The sequence below is a fragment of the Babylonia areolata genome, chromosome 20 (genome assembly GCF_041734735.1).
Source record: "Babylonia areolata isolate BAREFJ2019XMU chromosome 20, ASM4173473v1, whole genome shotgun sequence".
Lineage (NCBI taxonomy): Eukaryota > Metazoa > Mollusca > Gastropoda > Neogastropoda > Buccinidae > Babylonia > Babylonia areolata.
The window spans coordinates 20,576,313-20,598,812 of record NC_134895.1 but is presented as its reverse complement, the minus strand read 5'-3'; the positions used below and the strand labels follow the sequence as shown (position 1 = coordinate 20,598,812).

Sequence of the window (22,500 nt, the reverse complement as noted above, 5' to 3'; positions counted from 1 at the left end):
GGCAAAATTAGAATTGGACTAAAAAAAAAAAAGAAAAGAGAAGTAAAGTCCATATTTATACAGAACAAAATGTTAGAAAATCAGTTACACATTTCCCATTTGTATGAACTTCTTCACTTCAGTTATTAACATTCTCTCCCCGCCTCTAGCCGCCCCCCTCCCGCCCCCACCCCCTCCCCTCTCTCTCTCCCTCTCTCCGCCAATCTCTCTCTCTCCAACCCCTTCCCCCACCCACCCATGGCACACACCCCTTCCGTCTATCTAGATATCCACTCAGCGCTCACACGTGTAGTTGGCACTTCTCTCCTAAGTGATGGTGGGATGGTGGTGAGGGGGGGGGGGGAGAGGTTGGGGAGGAGAGGGTGAAGAAAGAGGAAAGGGAGTCTGTTTCCCTCCTCCCCATCCCACTTCTTTTTTTTCTTTCTGTGTTTCTTTTTTTGTTTTTTCTTTTTTTTTCCGGAGTTCATTGGAAAACTGTGTCTGCTGTTGCTGCCAAGCAACAAGGGATCAACAAGGGATCTGGGTGGGACTCCGAGAGGGGAAGGGAAAAAAACCAACCAAACAACAACAAAAGGCCACCACTTGATTTGGTAGTCATCCAACATCACATGGCTGCTGCTGCTGCTGTTGCTGCTGTTGCTGCAGGGAAGATGATCAATCTTTATAGCAAAAAAAAAAAAAAAAGTTTTGGGTTTGGTTTGTTTATTTGTTTTTGTTTTTTTTTCTTCTTCTTTTCTTTTCGGTGTCTTTCACGAGTTACAAATCTGTGATTAATTTGAATAAATTTCAGGGGTGGAACCTGAAGGATTTCGAAAAAAAAAAAAAAATAAAATAAAAGTACAAAAAATTGTCACAATTCAGCACACAAAAAACAACAAACAAACAAACAACAACAAAACAACCAGGAAAAATCGTGAATTTCGCCAGTTTTTGTCCATCTATCTGTCTCTGTATGTCTGTCTTATTCCCCCCCCTCCTCCTCTGCTCGTTTTTTTTTTTTTTTTTTTTTTCTTCTTTTTTTCTTCTTTTTTTCCCCCTCTTTCACCGTTGCACAGAAGGTTCTTTTCTTCCAAAACCCCATACATATTGCAGTTGTCACGCCCGATCGGACTGACTAAAAAAAACTAATTCAATTTCGGCGATTTCAATCGTTACCTTTAGGTGATATCCTTGTCTCAAACCCTCTTTAGACGACGCAGTGAGGATTGTGTCCAGTCATGCGGTGTGTGCATGTGGAAAGTTAATTAATTGATTCAGCTGGTTCACCCGTTGGACAGAGAGCAGGCGATGGTCTCTTTTTCCCCGTAGTTGATTCCGGGTTTTGGTTGCATGTGGTCGTGGTGGTCGTGTAAAGCAGTTTGGTAATGTCACAATTTTAGCGTCCTGAATCAATCATTGCACTTATTGAAACGAAAATTTATATATATATATATTGTTTGTTTGTTGTTGTTTTTTTGTTTGTTGTTGTTTTTTTTGCAATGGAGGCATGTGAGAAATGACATGTTTCAAAAAATCGACCCTTCTAATCCAGAAACAAATGACACAATATGACGCGAAACGACCCATAACATGAACCCGAAGAACATTTCTCATCTTAAGCCGTCATTTTTGTTATTTTTGTTGTTGTTGTTGTTATTGTTGTATTTTCATGGTTTGCGGGACCACAAAACGGAAAGAGCAAGATGGCGGCACGTTAGTGAAATGCCTGGATCTGCATCAAAATTGAGTGAGTTAACTTTCAAAATAAGAGTTGAAGAACACTGAAAATGGGTTACAACATCTGATAATGGGCATGTCGCTTCATGTGGGCTACGATAATAATAATAATAATAATACAAAGGCTGGTAAAAGTAGATCCTTGAATTTAGGACTTTACAACATGACTTTACCTAGCATGTTTATTGTTCTGTGTATAAGATAAGAATAACTTTATTATCTCCAACTGGAGAAATTTGGTCAGGTGCATTATCACAACATAGACAAGTAAACAACATGGAGACCATAACTGTAAAAGCCAACAACAGCCCCTGCAAATATTACGAAGATACAAATGTAAAAAATATCACATACATCGTTTCATACATACATCCACACACAATGCAGGTAATAACTAGTATTCTTAATGTAAAAACAGAAAGAATTAAGAAACATTATTTGAATATAATTATAAACATAGCCTACTATACTGCACATTGATTATAATAGTGTATGTGGCGCGCAGTGCGTTTCAAACTCACGATTGTCATCCGCCATAGTTTCGTATACTGTCTCATCTTGACATTTTTTGTAAAGTCCTACTCTATAGAGTGTGGGATCCACTTCAGCTTCATTCTGGATCAGTGGATTAGATCTTCCGGTTGAGCCTCGTGCCATGTGGCTGGTGGCAGGAACCTATCGTAAGAACCGGCAACTTTTGTGCATGCATGAAACGATGCTAGCATTATTAGAGTAGATGTTGTAAACCCATTTTCAGTGGATTTCGACTCTTAGTTTGTTCGTTATTTTACTCAGTTCTGATGCGGAGTCAGTCACTAAACTAACGTGCAACCATCTTGCCTTTTTTTCCCCGTTTTTGGTCCCACAGACCATGAAAATGTAAACAATAGGTGCAATAAATCCGGACGCTGACAGAGGACATTACCCGGGTGAAACTTTAGCGTTTCTATGTCATGGCTTTCACACGTTCAAAACCCTCCGTAGCGACGTGAGAAGCAAAGCCTGAACCCCCCTTCGTGTGCTTACGCAAGCAGAAGATCAAATACGCATGTTAAAGATCCTGTAATCCATATCAGCGTAAGGTGGGCTATATGGAAACAAGAACATACCCAGCATGCACACCCCCGAAAACGGAGTATGGCTGCCTACATGGCGGTGTAAAAATGGTCATACACGTAAAAGACCACTCGTGTACATGCGAGTGAACGTGAGAGTTGCAGCTCACGAATGAAGAAGAAGAAGGGTGCGTTTTCTTGGCGTTGGGTGCTGCCTCCACCCTGTGTGGATCCAGCCGGCAGCCTCTCCAGTCACATGGTCTGGCACCCTTTTCCGCCGTACGCTGGATCTGGAAATGTTCTTATTCCTGTCGTCGTCTCCGTTTTTCTGGTTTTGTTTTCTTTTTGTTGTTGTTGTTGTTGTTGAGGAGGAGCACGGCCTACTCGAGACCCCTGCCCCCCACCCCGAGACCCCCTCCCACCTACCCTCCCCCCTCCTCCCACACACACCTCCATTCCCCTTGGATGTTGCTGACCAGGGTGACAAGGCTTTCCGTCTCTCCTTGGGCATTGTCCAGTGTGTGAAAATACCGTTGTTGAGATAATGATAATAATAATAATAATAATAATAATAATGGTATTTATATAGCGCTGAATCTTGTGCAGAGACAAACCAAAGCGCTCACGCACCAGCCACCCACACGCATACATAACTAAAAAAAACTGGAGAAACTAAAAAACAAGGAAGAGGCAGGAAGGGAGGCGGGAGAACTGAGTGTGGAGACTTGACGAAGCGAAAGAGGAAGTTCATTCCAATTGCAAAGTCCAGAGACAGAGAAAGAACGGCGGCCAACAGTCGAGTGTTTGAATCTGGGTATGCGTATTTGTATTTGTATTTCTTTTTATCACAACAGATTGCTCTATGTGAAATTCGAGCTAGTCCAAAATGAAGCTATGAGGCTGATCCTTGGAACAACAAAAGACACGCCCACAGAAACCATGCGATACCTGCTTGACCTTCCTTCAGTGCAGGCCAGAAACAAGTTAGAACAGGTCAAGACCTACTTCAAAGCATTAGAAAACCCTCAAAACCCACTGCATGACGCAGTCAAAGAACCAAAAGGCAGCCGCCTAGGACGAGGAAGATCATGGATGGGGCAAGCAGAAGACACAATCCAGCTAGTATGCCGACTACAGGACCTGAAAGAAACAAAAGAATGGGAGAAAAACCCCGAAAACCTCAACCATCTATGCAACACAGCCATTTCACCCACTCTAGGAAGACATTGTCGGGAATGGCCAGAGGGCAAAACTGATGCGGAAGTGAAACTACTCATAGAAGAAAACAGTAAAGAAGAGGACATCATCATATACACAGATGGCTCAATCACCAAAGACCAATCCGGCTGGGGATTCACTGCGAAACAAAATGGAAAAACAGTTAGGGAAGAGAATGCTGCCTACAAAGTCACAACCTCCAGCCTAACGATGGAAGTTGAAGCTGTGACACATGCCCTCCAGTGGCTATCGTCCATCCATATGCCCGGAAACCAACATGCCATGATTCTAACCGATTCAATGAACCTCATACAGAAAACTGAAAACGGAATGGGAAGCCCAGAGTGGCATAAGGCAATGCGCAACTTTCAGATTAAAAAACTCACATGGTCATACTGCCCGGGACATGCAGGTGTTAAGGGAAATGAGCGAGCTGACAGACTTGCTGGTAACGCAACACCAACGAGCGGCCTACATCTAGGAAAATCGGAAGTCCTCAGAAAAGTCAAAGAATATCAAAAAGAACAGGTACAAGGCCATCACACCATCGATCGCCTCAAAGAAATAAAAGCAGAGAGAGGGAGTGGCCGTAAGTCTAACATGAAAGGTAGAGCACGATGCTTTGCTAATCAAACAAATATCGGCATCATTTCCAAACCAACATTGCGCAAATTTCTTCAAAACGGAACAGAGTCTCTGTGGGCTTTTCTAAATACAATAGACTGAGCAACACACTATACGCCACGTTCTTGGCATCAGAGATCTTTTCCCATCCCTCTTGCGGCCAGTCAGTGTGTTTGTGTGCATGTGTGGGTCTGTATTTTTGAGTGCGTTTGTGCATGCGCGAGAGTGTAAGTGTACACAAGTGTCAGTAGAGGTCTGTGCACGTGCGCGCGCGCGCGTGTGTGTGTGTGTGTGTGTGTGTGAGGGGGAGGTGGGGGGTGCGGGGGGGAGGTGGGGTAGAGGATGAGATATGTGAGTGTATGCATGCCTACACTGTGGGAGCAACAGGATATTGGAACGTATATATATATATATATATATATATATATATATATATATATATATCTTTGTGAGTGTGTGTGTGTGTGTGTGTGTGTGTGTGCCGTGGAAGCTGTGATACGTAGACTAGAAATGAGTGTGTGGAGGAGGGGGGTAGAGGAGGTGTAGGGTAATGTGTGGTGTGTGTGTGTGTGTGTGTTGGAGCTCATGTACGTTTATATGTATTTGACTGTGCTTTCATATCTGTGAAACTGCATGTTCGGTGCAATCTGTTATGCATGTGTGGGTGTATATGTGAATGTGTGTCTTCATGTTTTACATCTATTTGCTTATATATCATTTATTCACCTCCTTTTTTTTCTTTTTTTTCTTTTTTCCTCAAGGCCTGACTAAGCGCGTTGGGTTACGCTGCTGGTCAGGCATCTGCTTGGCAGATGTGGTGTAGCGTATATGGATTTGTCCGAACGCAGTGACGCCTCCTTGAGCTACTGAAACTGAAACTGAAACTCGGGCTGCTCTCCCTAGGGAGAGCGCGTCGCTACACTACAGCGCCACCCTTTTTTTTTTTCGTATTTTTTCCTGCGTGCATTTTGATTTGTTTTTCCTATCGAGTGGATCCGAAGCCGATACCGTAGTGAGCGAGATGGAGTGTAGAGGTGAAGGCAGCCACAGAGATGACATGAGACTGCGCGACACCCCTTCTGGCTAAAGTGGCTGAACTGTCATGTCCATCTGTTTGCTTTACGCGAAATCAACTGTGTGCAGGCAAGTCTGCAGTGTTTGTTTTGTGGAGACCAACAGCTGCAATGGAGTGTTTGGACTGTTTCCAGATATCATCTTGTGTGATGGACATGTATGGTAGTCAGTCGTGTCCGACTATGACTATCCTTCTTCTTCTTCTGCGTTCACTCGTATGCACACGAGTGGGCTTTTACGTGTATGACCGTTTTTACCCCGCCATGTAGGCAGCCATACTCCGTTTTCGGGGGTGTGCATGCTGGGTATGTTCTTGTTTCCATAACCCACCGAACGCTGACATGGATTACAGGACCTTTAACGTGCGTATTTGATCTTATGCTTGCATATACACACGAAAGGGGTTCAGGCACTAGCAGGTCTGCACATATGTTGACCTGGGAGATCGTAAAAATCTCCACCCTTTACCCACCAGGCGCCGTCACCGTGATTCGAACCCGGGACCCTCAGATTGACAGTCCAACGCTTTAACCACTCGGCTATTGCGCCCGTCAATGACTATCCGAACAGCAGAGGAGGAAACTGCTGTCCCAACTATATGGGCTAGAATTTAATCATAGTACAAAGTGTCTTTGCCCAAGTTACATCATCACTCTCTCGGCCAAGATGTGTGTTTTGGTGTGTTTTTTTAGGACAGTTAGCGTTGGTAATGGACAAAGACACTTGATAAAGATACATAGAGACCGCTTTCAAATATCGTGTGTGCAGTTTAGAACTGGATATGGACATTTAAGCCTTTCTGAAAAAAAATCAGGCCGCTACAAAGTTTGACGGCGGCCGTTTGGAGATATTATTGGTTGTTTTTTCAATTCCTTTTAATTTCTTCTTCTTTTTTTTAATGTTTGCTTGTTTGATAAGTGTGTGCAAATCAAAGCGCGAAAGTGCGCGTTAACGAACGATTCAGATATACCAGTTCTGGAACTGCGGGGATGTCAACTGAAATGTCGACTTTCAAGAAAGTAAAGGCACATTAACGCCTGGATCGATACAGCTAGTCAGGAATCGTCCAGTGCCCGGAAGGATTGGAACTGTCCGCGGTGATAAAGCATTCACATGTTTGTGGCACTTGGGTTTTCTTCCGAGCGTGCGGTACACGATCGACTTGTTACTGGGTTTTGTGTGTATGATTGATGGGTTTGTTACTCTTGCGTCAGGTTTTCGTGTGTGTGTGCGTGCGTGCGTGCGTGCGTGCGTGTGTGTGTGTGTGTGTGTGTGTGTGTGTGTGTGTGTGTGTGTGTGTGTGTGTGTGTGTGTGTGTGTGTGTGTGTGTGTGTGTGTGTGTGTGTGAGACGGGCAGAGTCGGGGGGTAGGAGGGGAGATGGTGATGTTGTATAGAGGGTAGGGGTGGGGATGGGGGGGGGGGCTGACGACATCATCATCATCAACAACAACAACAGCAAAATTCTCCTGAGACTCAAGAGTTGGCTCTAGCAGAAGCTAGCTGGCTGTATCATCAGTAAAAAAAAAAGATCGGCTGCTTGGTTGTTTGCAGAGATGCTCGCACCACGTGATGGATACGCGTCAAAACACACAACACTTTTTGGGTCTTTCGTCAATACTCCTCCACCCCCCCTACGCCACCCCACCCCCACCCCCCGCCTCCCTCTCCGCCGCCACTGACCAACTCCCCACTCCCCCACCCCCCCACTCCCCCGCCGCCCCAACCCTCCCTACCCCCTGCACCTATCCGTCATCCCTACCACTTTTGACATGAAACATACATCTTATCTTTTTTTTCTTCCATTGCAAAGCACTTTCTATTCTTTCAAAAAGCACAGACATTGCAATATGAACATTCTAACAAACCCATGCATGAATCATGTGGTGTAGCAGATCTATAATGTCACTTTTAACAAAGAATTTGTCCTGAATTTCTAATCATATTTACACAGACAATAGTAGCACGTCTATGAGTACTCGAATTTTAAAGACCGACAACCGCAACCATTTCTTTCTGATATACAAGTACATGATTTAAACGAATGAGTACACGCATTTTGAAGACCGACAACCGCAACCATTTCTTTCTGATATACAAGTACATGATTTAAACGAATGAGTACACGCATTTTGAAGACCGACAACCGCAACCATTTCTTTCTGATATACAAGTACATGATTTAAACGAATGAGTACACGCATTTTGAAGACCGACAACCGCAACCATTTCTTTCTGATATACAAGTACATGATATAAGCATATGAGTATTCGCGTTTTAAACACCGACAACCGCAACCATTTCTTTCTGATATACAAGTACACGATATAAACTTATGTTCTATGAGTATTCACATTTTGAAGACCGACAACCGCAACCATTTCTTTCTGATATACAAGTACATGATATAAGCATATGAGTATTCGCGTTTTAAACACCGACAACCGCAACCATTTCTTTGAAACATACAAATACATAATAATAATAATAATAATAACACGAACGTTTTCTCTATCAGTTGAAACATACATGTTGTGTCTATATATCTACATTCTCCTCTCATTCTCTGCTTCCCTCCTCGGTTCCGCCCCCCCCCCCCCCAACCCCCCCACCCACCCCAACCTCTGTTCTGTTCTGTTCCATTCCATTTCCACCTAAGCGCGCGCTGCAGGCCCTGCAGACACTATCAGCACAGAAGCCATCTGGATGTCTCTCCCTATTCTCGGTCCCTCGCCCCCGCCCCCTGTGTGTGTGTGTGTGTGTGTGTGTGTGTGTGTTGTGTGTGTGTGTGTGTGTGTGTGCGCGCGCCTTTCATCATATCATTTGAGTTTCTTTCTTTCATCATTATCATCATCGTCATCATCATCATCATTATTGTTACAATTGCTGTAATAATGACAGTATTATTATTATTATTGTAAGTGTCATTGTCGTTGTTGTTGTCGTAGTCAAAAGGATAAACTGGGAGATTACGCGATGCCTAAAACCGTTATTCATGAGTTAAAAAGTTGTTGTTTTTTTTAGTATTGAGTCTCCCGCCCTCCCCCACCCCCATTCTTTCCACTGGTTTCTCTCCACACTTCACTTCTTTCACTTCTCTCTCTCTCTCTCTCTCTCTCTCTCTCTCTGACCCATCTTTATCCAGCATTCATTGGTCTCTTTCACACAATCCTTTCCTGATGTCTCAAAACTGATGAAACTGGTCCTCTGATCCTTCTTCCATCTCTCTCTCTCTCTCTCTCTCTCTCTCTCTCTGTCCCTCTTTGTCTGTCTCTCCCGGTAACTCTCTCCCTCTCTCTGTGTCTCTGTTTCTCTCTGTCTACCTCTCTCCATCCCGTTCTCTCTCTCTCTCTCTCTCTGTTTTCGTCACTCTCTCTCTCTTTGTGTCTCTGTCTCTCATTCTCTCAATTTCTCATCATACTATAATCTTTTTTGTTCTTCATTCTCATCCTCTTACTCCTCCTACCCCGCTTCCTCCTCCTTCTCTTCCTCCTTCTCCTTCTCCTTCTTCTTCATCTTCTTCTACTACTACTACTACACACCCCACTCCCATCTATTCTCTAGACAGCGCATCATCTCACTGGTAGAGGACGTTTTCAGCGACTCTTCCTTTTTTTTTTTTTTTTTTTTCATTTTTATTAATCGGCGTCACTTGTTCTTCCCCCCCTCCATTCCTCCAGCTCCCCGACCCCCCAGCCCCACCCCCTACCCTACACACATACACCCATCACTCTCACCCTTTTCTAAATTCTTCCTCGTTTTATTTTAGTTTTGTCACTCGCTCACTCCATCACTGACCCATCCCATCCCGCCCCGGTGAATGCCATTGCTTGTGGAGAGCTAAATTAACCTCCACCCAGCTTTTGTGCATTTTTGTTTCTTAATTCTTTAGATCCCACTTCCCTCCCCCCCCCCCCATCCATCTCTCTCTCTCTTTCCCTTAGTCACCATCCCCTCCACCCCCCCCCCCCCCCCCCGACCCCCTTCCCTCCTCCTCCTCGCCTCTCCCAGCCCAGCTCCCCTCATCACTCATCGAGCGAACAGGGCAATTTCACATGCTGTCAGTGTGCACGATGTCTTCTTTCTGCTTTCTATCGATGTGCCAGAAACATCGGTTTCCCTCTCTCTCTCTCTCTCTCTCCTTCTCTCTGTGTCTGTCTGTCCCTGTCTGTCTGTTTGTCTGTCTGTCTGTCCCTGTCTCTCTGTCTGTCTGTCTGTCTCTCTCTCTCTTTCTCTCTCTCTCATTTCTCATGCCTAAATCCTTTATCGCGTTTTTAAGCCTTGAGTCCCCCACCTTTTTTCTCATGTTTCTTTTTCTTTTTTTTCTCTCTCTGTCTGTCTGTCTCTGTCCGTTTTCTCCTATATATCACACATTTGTCCCGAGAAAACAAAGAAACAATCTAAACATCGCATGGATAGTTTGGTATATTCTCTCTCTCTCTCTCTCTCTCTCTCTCTCTCTCTATTTCTCTCTTAATCTGCCTATGTATCTCTATCACACACACACACTCTCTCTCTCATCCAATTGAACCCCCTCACCCTCCCCCACCTCCATCTTCTCCTATTGCTTGCGAGTGCCCTGTCTGTCTTCCAGTGAGTCCGCCCATACAAAAACTCTGTCGTCCAAACTGCCTTCAGGAAAGAAAAAAAAATGTATTCATGAGCACATCACTCCACATTTTTCAGGCTTTTCATCAGCTCCCTGTGCTTACAACAGAACAAAGTACACAGATCAGCTAACTATATGTTGTAGGCTACTTGGGTGAACAAATCGACTCATCATTCCTGTCCCTGTGGCTGCCTTCACACCCAGATCTACACACCATCTCGCTCTCTTCGATCAGCTTTATACCCTACCCCACTCTATCCCCCCCCCCCACCCCTTTTCTCAGATTCCAACACTCAACTCCGCAGCCGACCGCCGCTCTATCTCTGTCTCTGGACCTTCACACTGGAATGAACTCCCTCTTTCGCTTCGTCAGGTTTCTGTTCTAAGCACTTTCACGTCTGGCCTTAAAACCTAACCTACTTCCGAAAACGGCTCCCCTTTCCCTCAACAACACGCCCCCCCCCCCCCCCCACTCCACTGCCCCCCAACCTCCCATCACTCTTCCAGCCCTACATTTTCTCAAGCTTTCTACTCATTTACGTGTAGTTGTAAGTTTTGATAATCTTCTATCCGGCCCTTTAACTCTTTCACCGCCAAGCTCGCATTGATGCACAGGCGTGGTAGAGGACCCATGTCACTGAAAGGTGACCATTCCTTGGTCTGTTATCCATGAACCTACGGCTCTTAATGTTCGGTGGTAGGATAGGCCATATTTTCAATACATCGCAGGGGGAATCCCCAGCTATTCTTAACCACGGTCTTTTCTGTGTTTATACCAAAAGGGAATTTTGTACTCTAAATTGACTGGCGGTGAAAGGGTTAAATCACAGCGGTGAATGCGTGTGGATTGCTGGTGTTGGAAACGCTTTGATCTGTCTCTGCACACGTATCATCGTTACGTAAACACTTTTTATTACTACTATTATTTCCTTCTTCATCACACTCTTCCCAAAGAAAGGTACGCTGGTATGGCCACGTAACAAGACCCAGTGGCCTTGCTGAGTGAAAGAATGCTCCAAGAAATTGTTGAGTGAGGGAGGCGAAAACAAGAAACAAAGAAGAATAAATGATGGACTGACAACATTATTGCAGATGGACAGGAAAACCATCTGCTGAGACCCAGACTTTGACACACAAGTGACAGACCTGGAGGTGAACAGCTCTGTGCAACGACCCAATGCCTCATCACACAGTTGATGGAGAGGAAGAAGACACTAGGGCAGGTAAGCCTGAATTCGAACAGCGTGTAATTGCGAAACGCCCCACTTCGAGGCTTTCTCACCAAACACATTTCACAATTTAACGTCCACTTCGACCTTGTTCTGATATCTCAATGAATATCCATTTTCAGGAACCAATCAAACACCGGCTATTTCTGGTTATTTTCGCGCTCTTGCTTCTCTTCGCGCACCACTGCTGACCAAGTTCACAAAGTTGCTCTCAAAATCCTAAATTCAGGGGAAGTAAGTAACGGGACTTGAACATTGACACATTTTAAAATCGCTGATTTGATTGGATATGTTGAATGAACTGCGCATTACCAGGTGCTGGGATAATTTAAGAAAGCATGTTTGTGACAGATCAGAACGTCAGTTTTGACAGGAATCTCAAAACACTGAGTGTCGTTTGTCATTAAACCACGGGATGTTTTGACATCAGTCTTTTTGCGAATGATGCTGCACAGTGCATTCAAAAGGATGTGTTTGTTGTGTGGTGTGGGGTGTGCATGTTTAGATGTGTGTGTGTGTGTGTGTGTGATCAAAACCTATAATTCAACAATCTGGTGCGATGTTCCAATAATATGTTATGTCAAATGAGTTCAAGACCTGCTTCTGTTCACATGTATGTACCCAAACCCATCGTTCACAATTAGAATTGCCCGTTCGCATTCACCCTCGGGCACCTCTGCTATTTCAATCGTTGGAGAAAAAAAAAAACCGTTGTAAAGAAGAAGTAGTAGACCAACTTTTCCTGATGCAACAAATCGGAGAAAGCCTTCCAAAAAACAGAAGAGCTACATTTGACAATCGTACAACCTGCCATCTGTACAAATCCCACGTTGAACTGGTCCCTTCGGCTGGATCGTCCGCAGTTATGGCTGCCGCCTCCCCTAATCCACACACCGTCTGACTCGTCTGACACCCTCCCGCCTTTACCTCCCTACCCACCCACCACCTTCCATCCCACATCTTCATGCACTTCTATTCTTTTCTAAATCTCTCTCTCTCTCTCTCTCCAACTCTCTCTTGATTTTGTTGTTGTTGTTGTTGCTATGGATATCACAATGTTGTATGCAACCTCACCGATCCACCCTTCCCCATTGTATTGTGGCCCAAGGCCGATGTACATTAAACTTTCTGAGTTCTGAGTTCTCTCTCTCTATCTATCTGTCTATCTGTCTATATCCTCTTCTTCTTGTTCTTCTCTCCGTGATTGTTTGTGAGTGCAGGGTGAAAAGCAGCTTTTAGCTGATCCGTATTTATCCTCCCTCCTCCCCAACCACTCAAACATTGGAGTGAGTTCGAGTTTCTCTGTGTGTGTGTGTGTGTGTGTGTGTGTGTGTGTGTGTGTGTGTGTCCCTCTCTCTGTGTCTTTGTGTCTGTCTGTGTCTCTCACTCTCTCTCTCTCTCTCTCTCTCTGTGCCTGTCTGTCTTGCCCCACTCCTGAGGGTCCTCACCCTTCACTCTGCATTCGGCTTGATAGGCGGCGACACTGTCAGTGAGTCAGTCAGTCTAAAAGAACGACAAAAAGCTATCGTCTCTAGCGTCTTCCACGCCCACACCGCATTCCTCAACACCCCACCACTCCCTACCTCCCGCTTTCTCTCTCTCTCTCTCTCTCTCTCTCTCTCTCTCTCGCTGCTTTGACAGGTGCTCTACTGTTTCAAGCCAGCTTTATCACTCCACAACCACCACCCCCCACGCCCCCACCTCGCCCAGCCCCCCCCTCCCCCCCAACACACACACACTTCTGCCACCCCTTACCAACTTCTCTCTTCCCCACCTCCTCTACTGCCTCTACTACCACATTTTTCTCCAACAGTTTGTTCGTTCTGTTTCTGTTTCTACTGTACCCGCCTTTATCACCCACCCCCTACCCCCTCTACTTTCCCTCTCCCTGCCACCACCCGAACCCCCCACCACCCCAACCCCTCCCCTCTCAGCTTCTTCTCTCCCCCTACTACCCCCTCTACTTTCCCTCTCCCTGCCACCACCCGAACTCTTCCCCTCTCCTCCCCTCTCAGCTCCTTCTCTCCCCATACTATCCTCCCCCCCCCATTATCTCCTCTACTTTCCCTCTCCCTGCCACCACTCGAACCCTTTCCCCCTCCTTCCCTCTCAACTCCTTATCTCCCCCCTCTACCCCCCCTCCCCCCCTCCCCGTTACCTCATCTACTTTCCCTGTCCCTGTACTGCCACCACTCGAAACCTTTCCCCCTCATCCCCTCTCTGCTCCTTCTCTCCCCCTACTATCCTCCCCCCCCCCATTACCTCATCTACTTTCCCTGTCCCTGCCACCACTCGAAACCTTTCCCCCTCCTCCCCTGTCAACTCCTTATCTCCCCCTGCGCCCCTCCCCCCCAACCCCCCTATTAACTCCTCTACTTTCCCTCTCCCTGCCCTCATCCGATCACCCTCCCCTCCCCATACCCCCCTCCCCTCTCAGCTTCTTCTCTCCACCTACCCCCACCCCTATACTTTCCCTCTCCCTGCCACCACTCGACCTCCCACCATCCCCATCCCCTCTCAGCGTCTTCTCTCCCCCTACTACCCCCTCTACTTTCCCTCTCCATACCACCACCACCCGAACCCCCTCCCTCCTATCCTCCCTCACCTCTCAGCTTCTTCTCTCCCCCAAGCCCCCACCCCCCCACCCCCCCTCTACTTTCCCTCTCCCTGTCACCACCCGAACACCCTCCCCACCCACCCCCACCCTCTCCCCTCTCAGCTTCTTCTCTCCACCTACTCCCCCCCCCCCCCCGCTCCCATTACCCCCCTCTACTTTCCCTCTCCCTGCCACCACCTGAACCCCTCTCCCCCCCCCCTCCTCTCTCCCATCTCAGCTTCTACCCTACCCCCATACCCCCCCTTTACTTCTTTCTAGCCAAACTCCCCCATTCGCCTCAGGCTCTCACCCCCCCCACCCCCCCACCCCCTCAGTCAGTCATCAGTTAGCTAGCAGCAGAAAACCCCACCCTTGTCAAAAACCTTGTCTCTTTCTCACCACCATCCTTGTCTGTCTCACCATCCTCCCTTGGCTTTCCCCACCCTCTCCCACCCACCCCACCCCCCACCCCCTCTCAATCCTCTCCGCTACCTCCGCAGTATGGTTCAGCGTTCCATTGTTGTTGTTGTTTTAATCTATATACGTATTTTCCCCCTCTGCTCTGAAAGATCAAGTGCTCCCTCCTCCTCGCTCCCACACCCAATTCTCTCCCTGCCCTCCCACCCTCTCCCACCCCAGTCCATCGGTCACCCATCCCCCCCCTCTCTCTCTCTCTCCCTTTGTGTGTGTGTGTGTGTGTGTGTGTGTGTGTGTGTGTGTGTGTGTGTGTGTGTGTAGTGTAGTGTAGTGTGTGTGTGTGTAGTGTATGTGTGTGTGTGTGTATGTGTGTAGTGTATGTATGTGTGTGTGTGTGTGTGTGTGTGTGTGTGTGTGTGTGTGTGTGTGTGTGAGACAGAAACAGAGACAGAGTCAGAGGGAGGGAGAGAGAGAGAGACAGAGACAGAGACAGAGAGAGAGAGAGAGAGAGAGAGAGAGTTGCGTTCAGTGTTATTCTGGATGTTTTGCGTTTAAATCTTTTTTTTTCTTTTCGTTACTGTCTACCGTGCCCGTACCGATATTTTTTTCTATTTCTTTCTTGTGCGCGCGCGCGTGTGAGTGTGTGTGTGTGTGCGCGCGTGCGCACGCGTGTGTGTGTGAGCGTGTGTGTCTGTGTGTGTCTGAGGGCATGGTGTAAAGAAGCTTTCAGCCTATTCAGTTTACTCTCAATAAAACATTTGTCATTTATCCCCCCCCCGCCCCCCCACTCTCTCTCTCTCTTGCTGTCTTCCCTAACCCCTTCCCCCTAACATCCCCTACCACCACCCCGACCTCATCCGTGCCTCACCCACTCACATCAAGTTTCTGCAGTTTCTTTCGTTAGCCTTAGCTTGTTTCTGCTTTTCTTGATTTACTGGGCCACTCTTACACCCCCCCCTCCCCCCTTTCCAACCCCCCCCCTCTCTCTCTCTCTCTCTCTCTCTCTCTCGTCTTTCACTCTCCCCCCCCCCCCCTCACTCCCTAAAACAGTTACAAACCGTGCCTCCCTGTACCTGCTTACTTTGCTAAACCGCTCCGGAGGCGGTGGTGTATGTACACTGACACACTGTTATTACCATGACTTCTGGCATCACCTTCTGGAGTTTCTATCGCCAGCGTTCAGTTTGTTTCAGCTTTTCTTTATTTACTGGGCGCCACTCAAACACACCTCTCCCTACGCCCCCTCCCAAATAAGTGACAAGCCCTGCCTCCCTACCTGCTTGCTTTGCTAATAAAAACCGGTCAGGAGCTGGTAATGTATATATACTAACACGCTGTTGTTTGTATTTGTATTTGTATTTCTTTTTATCACAACAGATTTCTCTGTGTGAAATTCGGGCTGCTCTCCTCAGGGAGACCGCGTCGCTACACTACAGCGCCACCCATTTTTTTTGTATTTTTTTCCTGCATGCAGTTTTATTTGTTTTTTCCTATCGAAGTGGATTTTTCTACAGAATTTTGCCAGGAACAACCCTTTTGTTGCTGTGGGTTCTTTTACGTCCGCTAAGGGCATGCTGCACACGGGACCTCGGTTTATCGTCTCATCCGAATGACTAGCGTCCAGACCACCACTCAAGGTCTAGTGGAGGGGGAGAAAATATCGGCGGCTGAACCGTGATTCGAACCAGCGCGCTCAGATTCTCTCGCTTCCTAGGCGGACGCGTTACCTCTAGGCCATAACTTCTCTCCACCACCTCCGCCCCCCCCCCCACCCCCCTCCCCCCCCCCCCCCACCCCACCCCCCCCACACACACACCGGGGTCGTTCTAATAACATCCAATCTTCCTGGCTCTTAGATCCTCAAAAGAACAACCACACCATGGCTTCTAGTACCCAGCTTCAGACACAGCCAGGACTCTCTCCCTCCCTCCCTCCCTAGAACGCCAGACGAACCGCCAGACGGTTTGGTCATAACGGGCTATTTTTGTCTGTCAATGGGTCGTTCAACAGGTAAACAAAACGGTACATGTGGAACAAACCCAGACACTTCAAAAAGGAAGCGCCCGGCCTGTCCTTACACCAATCATTTGACATGTGCACACACAGCAGCAATGACAGAAGAAATGTGCAAACACAAATTTGCTTTTATTCAAGACTGGCACAGCCTCTTATAGATCCCGAACAAGCTACACAGGCAGCACTGACTTGAAGTTGTGTACATTGTTAACTAAAGGAGAGCGTTACCACTCTTTGCTGTTACGACGAATAAACTCTGAGAGTTCTGAGTTGTGTTACAAACGCTGTTGCCATGGAACCGTGGCCTTGTGGCAATACGCCCGACTAGAAAACGACGTGACTGTCCACGGTACGGGTTCGATTCCCTTGATACACAGACCGAGATTTTCTTTTTACCCCCCCCCCCCCCCACACACACACACACACACCCTCCCTCCCCTCTACTAGACCTTATCTGGTGCTCTGGACAGTCCTGATATGGCCCTGTGCGGTTGGCTGGACAATAAGCAACAAGAACAACAACAAGAACAATCTGGTGCTCTAAGTGTTAGTCTAAGTCTTCCGATGAGACAAGACGATCAACCGAAAGTTCTCGCTCGTATGCAGCTTGCACTTTAGCGTACTTAAAAGAACCCACCCACGGTATCAAAAAGGGTTACCCCCGGAAAACCTGTGTAGTAAAAAAAAAAAAAAAAAAAAAAAATCCACTTTTATAGTATAACAAAAACACTTGCAGAGGGCAGAGAAAAAAAAACAACAACACGGAAGGGTGGCGCTGCACTGTGGCGACGCGCTTCCCTTGACACCCCACCCATCGTCTCCCCTACACTCCCTTGGAGAGCAGCCCGAATTTAACACAGAGAAATCTGTTGTGAAAAATATAAAGGTAATCCAATTCAATGAAATCAGATGACTTCGGTTTCAAACTGGAATACTACTACTACTACTACTACTACTACTACTACTACATCTACTGCTGCTACTACTCTGCTCCCACCCTCTTTCACCCTAACGTCAGCCAATGCCTCTCTCTCTCTCTCTCTCAACTCATCTCAGAATCCCTGCTTTATTCCCGACCTTCTCTCTCTCTCTCTCTCTCTCTCCTTTCTCTACTTCATCACCACCTCACCACCCATAACCACCCACTCACCCACCCACCCAGCAACGCCCGTTCACTCATCCACCTTTCACACTCCTTCTTCTCTCCCTCCCTCCTCCATCTCTTCCTCCTTCCCCCTTGACCCCGACTACCCTCCCCCCCACCCTCCACCCTCCCTTACGCTCCCTTACCTTCGTTGTCACCCTCTTTATCTTTTCCTTTCGGTCAACTTCTTTCTTTCTTTCTTTCTTTTGTTCTTTCTTTCATTCCTCATCTTTCTCTGCCTCTGTCACTCGCGTATCAAACTGACAATTTCTTTCTTTTCTGTTAAATAAAAAAAATTGTCCTTCCATTTTTTCCTCTTTTCTTTTTTTCCTTCCTTTTTTTCCATCCTTCTTTCTTTCTTTCATTTTTTTCCTCCTCTTTCTTTCTGTATTTATTTGTTTCTTCCTTCCTTTCTTCTCTATCTCCATCACTCACCAACCAACTGGCACTTTATTTCCTTTTTTTATTCCTTCTTTTTATTCCTTCATTCTTTCTTCCCTTCTTTCTTTCTTTGGTTTATATCTTCCCTTGTTTTTCTTTCTTTTCTCTTCTTCCTTCCTCCCTTCCCAGTCTCCTTTACTCACCGACTGAATGGCATTTTCTTTACGTTTTTGTTATTCGTTCCTTCCTTCTTTCTGTCTTTCTTTCCTTGCTTCCTTCCTTTCCCCCTTCCTACTTTCCTTACTCACTTCCATTATTCCTTCTTCATTCCTTCCCTGCCTACTTCACTCGCCGATCAACTGGTAGTTTCTTGCTTTTTTTTTCATTTTATTCATCCTTTCTTTCTTTCCTTCTTTCATTCCCCCCCCCCTTCCTTCTTAACTTTCTTCACTCTTTTTTTTTCATGTGTTCCTTCTCCCCACCCCCACCCCCCGCCACTTTCCTTCTTCTTTCTTCTACTCTTTTTTTTCTTCTTTTTACTCCCTCCTTTCCTTATTTCTTCCATATTTTCTTTCTTTTTGCCGCCCTCCTTTTCCCCCTTCTTCCATTCTTTCTCTATATTTATTCCCCCTTTCTTTCTTTCTTCCATTCTTTCTTTCTCCCCTTTCCTTCCTTCCTTCCTTCCTTGCCCCCATCACTTTTAAGTTAAATTTTTGCCATCTTCATAATGTTAGACTGGACTTCGAGCTGAGAGACTGTATGGTGCGAGCGACGATCCTTTGAATGCACATGTAATTTCCAATCGGATTTTTTAAAATATGTGCTGTGCTGTGCTGTGCTGTGCTGTGCTGTGCTGTGCTGTGGTGTGCGGTGCGGTGCGGTGCGGTGCGGTGCGGTGCGGTGCGCTGTGCTGTGCTGTGCTGTGCTGTGCTGTGCTGTGCTGTGCTGTGCTGTGTTGTATTGCACTGTATTGCATTGCATTCTATCGTATTGCATTGCATTGCGTTGTATTGTGTTGTATTGTATTGTGTTGCATTGTATTGTATTGTGTTGCATTGTATTGTACTGTATTGCATTGCATTGCACTGCATTGCCTTGTATTGTAATGTATTGTACTGTGCTGTATTGTACTGCATTGTATTGTGTTGCATTATATTATATTGTATTGTATTGTACCGTATTATACTGAACTGTACTGTATTGTACTGTATTGCACTGTACTGTACTGTTACATTGAACTGTACTGTATTGTATTGTAGTGTACTGTACTGTATTACATTCCATTGCACTGTATTGTATTGTATTGTACTGTGCTGTACTGTACTGTGCTGTACTGTACTGTACTGTACTGTACTGTATTGCATCACTCACCAATCAACTGGCACGTCACGTTGTCATCCTCCAGACGGAAGCCCTCTTTACAGGAGCAAACGGATCTGTTGGTCAGAGGCTGCTTCTGGCACAGCTGACTGCAGCCCAGTTGCAGGCACTCTTCGTCTGGTGGGGGACACACACACACAAAAAAAGAAGAAGTTCAGATTCAGTTTCACTTTCACTTTCTCAAAGAGGCAGACGCTGCGTTTCGGACGCATCCATATACGCTACACCACATCTGTCAGAGAGATGCGCCGCTTAATTAATCAGGCCTTGAGTGCATGCTTATATATTTGTGTACCTATCAGAGTATAGTACATTTCTTTTCTTTTTTTTTTTCTTTTTTTATGATAATTTTGCCAGAGGACAACACTTTCGTTGCCATGTTTTTTTGGGGTTGTTGTTGTTCTTGTTTTGTTTTTTGTTTTTCCAGTGCGCCAAATGCGTGCTACACACGGCACCTCGGTTTATCGTCTCATCCGAAAGACAAGACGCTCAGTTTGATTTTCCAGTCAAACTTTGGAAAATGGGCGTGGGCGGGATTCGAACCCACACCATCCTCACGGACTCTCTGTATTGGCAGCTGAGCGTCTTAATCATTCTGCCCAGTAAATAAAGAAAAGCTGAAACAAACTGAACGCTGGCGATAGAAACTCCAGAAGGTGATGCCAGAAGTCATGGTAATAACAGTGTGTTAGTGTACATACACCACCGCCTCCGGAGCGGTTTAGCAAAGTAAGCAGGTATAGGGAGGCACGGTTTGTAACTTTTTTAGGGAGTGAGGGGGGGGGGGAGACAGAGTGAAAGACGTAAGAGAGAGCGAGAGAGGGTTTGGAAAGGGGGGGGGGAGGGTGTAAGAGTGGTCCAGTAAATCAGGAAAAGCAGAAACAAGCTAAGGCTAGCGAAAGAAACTGCAGAAAAGAAAAGAAGAAGAAAAAAAAAGAAAATAAGAGAAAGTTCACTTCAGTTCTGTGTATTGCTCTTCATCACTGCGTTCGGATCGGACGAATCCATTATTCGCTACAACAACACATTAGTTTTCTTAAGCACATGTCTGACCCAGCAAACGATAACCAAAAGTGCTTACTCAGGCCTTCATGGGAAAAGAAAAAAACAAACAAAAAAAAACCAACAGCAGCACAACAACAAACAAATGGATAAATAGACAGACAGATACATAAATTAATTGATTAAATAAAACAAAACAAATATGTGAACAAATAAACAACAGCAGAAAAAAATAATCATCAGATAAATAAGACAGAAAATATATAAACAGGAGCCCAGAAAATAAATGAGACATTGTAGAATAAAATAAATCTCCCCAAAAAAAGAAAGAGTGAAAAAAAAATGAAATAAAATAAAAACAAAAACAAACCAACACGCAACAAGAACCAAAAAAAAAAAAAAAAAAAATCGAAATATCAACCATTTTAACAAACTAAATAGATATATAACTACTAAAATATATCATAAATAAGTAAATAAATAAATAAATGAACAGAAAAGTAAACAAATAATTGAATGCAAATGTAAAATTAATGTCTAATGTCGGCATGAATAATAGATTGATAATTAAAAGAAGAAAAAAAAAATATTCACACACACACAGATATATACATATATACACACACATATTATATATATATATATTTTTTTTCGGATGAGACGATAAACCGAGGTCCCGTGTGCAGCATGCACTTAGCGCACGTAAAAGAACCCACGGCAACAAAAGGGTTGTTCCTGGCCAAATTTTGCAGAAAAATCCACTTCGATAGGAAAAAAAACAAATAAAACTGCAACGCAGGAAAAAATACAAAATATGGGTGGCGCTGCAGTGTAGCGACGCGCTCTCCTTGGGGAGAGCAGCCCGAATTTTACACAGAGAAATTTGTTGTGATGAAAAAGAAATACATACATACATACATATATATCTATATCTATATATATATAAAATAAATCAATGTATATAAATTAATAAATGAATCGACAGATGAAGAGATAAACAGACAAAGAAACAAACAAATTTTTGTTTGGGATTGATTGATTGATAGACGGGCGGAAGGGTGGTTGAGTGGCAAGGGAAGGGACGGGAAAAGGAGGAGGGAGGAACAGACAAAATGAATAAAGGCGGAAACAAAAAGGGACACTTTATAATAAAGATGACCACGGCGTAAGGGGAAAAAGAGATGGGAGAAGAGGCAAAGAGAGAGAGAGAGAGAGAAGTAGATGGAGAGAGAGAGACAGAGAGAGAGAGAGACAGAGAGGGAGACAGAGACAGAGAGAGTGACAGAGAGAGAGAGAGAGGTGGGGAGAGAGAGAGAAGGAGATGGAGAGAGAGAGACACAGAGAGACAGAGACAGAGAGAGAGGAGTAGATGGAGAGAGAGAGACAGAGAGGGAGAGAGAGACAGAGACAGAGAGAGTGACAGAGAGAGGGAGAGAGAGAAGATGGAGAGAGAGAGACAGAGAGAGAGACAGAGAGAGGCAGAGACACAGACAGAGACACAGACAGCGACAGAGAGACAGAGAGAGAGAGAGCGATGAAGAGAGAGGGAACCGAATCGATAGCGAATTGATTTTCTTTTCTGAGAGCAATAAAGCAAACAATGCTCAATTTCATCTATTCCCCGATAACAAAAGACAGAATGACAAGATGAGGGGAATCGAAAAAAAAAGAAAGAAGAAATCAGAAAGCAAAAACAAAGAAGAAGAAGAAAGCAAACAAAACAATCAGCAAAAATAACAACCACCACCACAACACACACACACACACACACACACACACACACACACACACACACACACACACACACACACACAGATATATATGTGAATAGATTTTTCCAACAATGTGTAGCTCAAGGAGAGAGAGAGAAATAAAAGAAACAAACCCAGATACAAACAGAGACAAATAGACAGACCGAGAAAAACAGGCAGACAGAAAAAAAAAAGACAAACGACAGACAAGAGATTGAGAGAGAAAGAGAGACAGACAGAGAGAGACAGACAGAGAGAGACAGACAGAGAGAGTGAGAGGACTGAGAGA

The 22,500-nt window shown here is 45.4% G+C and overlaps 1 protein-coding gene across 2 annotated transcripts in view; it reads right to left on the bottom strand.

Moving 5' to 3' along the window:
• The window catches only part of LOC143295301 (uncharacterized), a 207,414-nt gene that overhangs the window by 78,759 nt on the left and 106,155 nt on the right, over window positions 1-22,500 (bottom strand). For both annotated transcript variants that reach the window (XM_076606926.1, XM_076606925.1), the window contains one exon: window positions 19,450-19,575. In XM_076606926.1, the coding sequence (XP_076463041.1) occupies window positions 19,450-19,575 (126 nt within the window). The remainder of the gene's footprint in view (window positions 1-19,449; window positions 19,576-22,500) is intronic.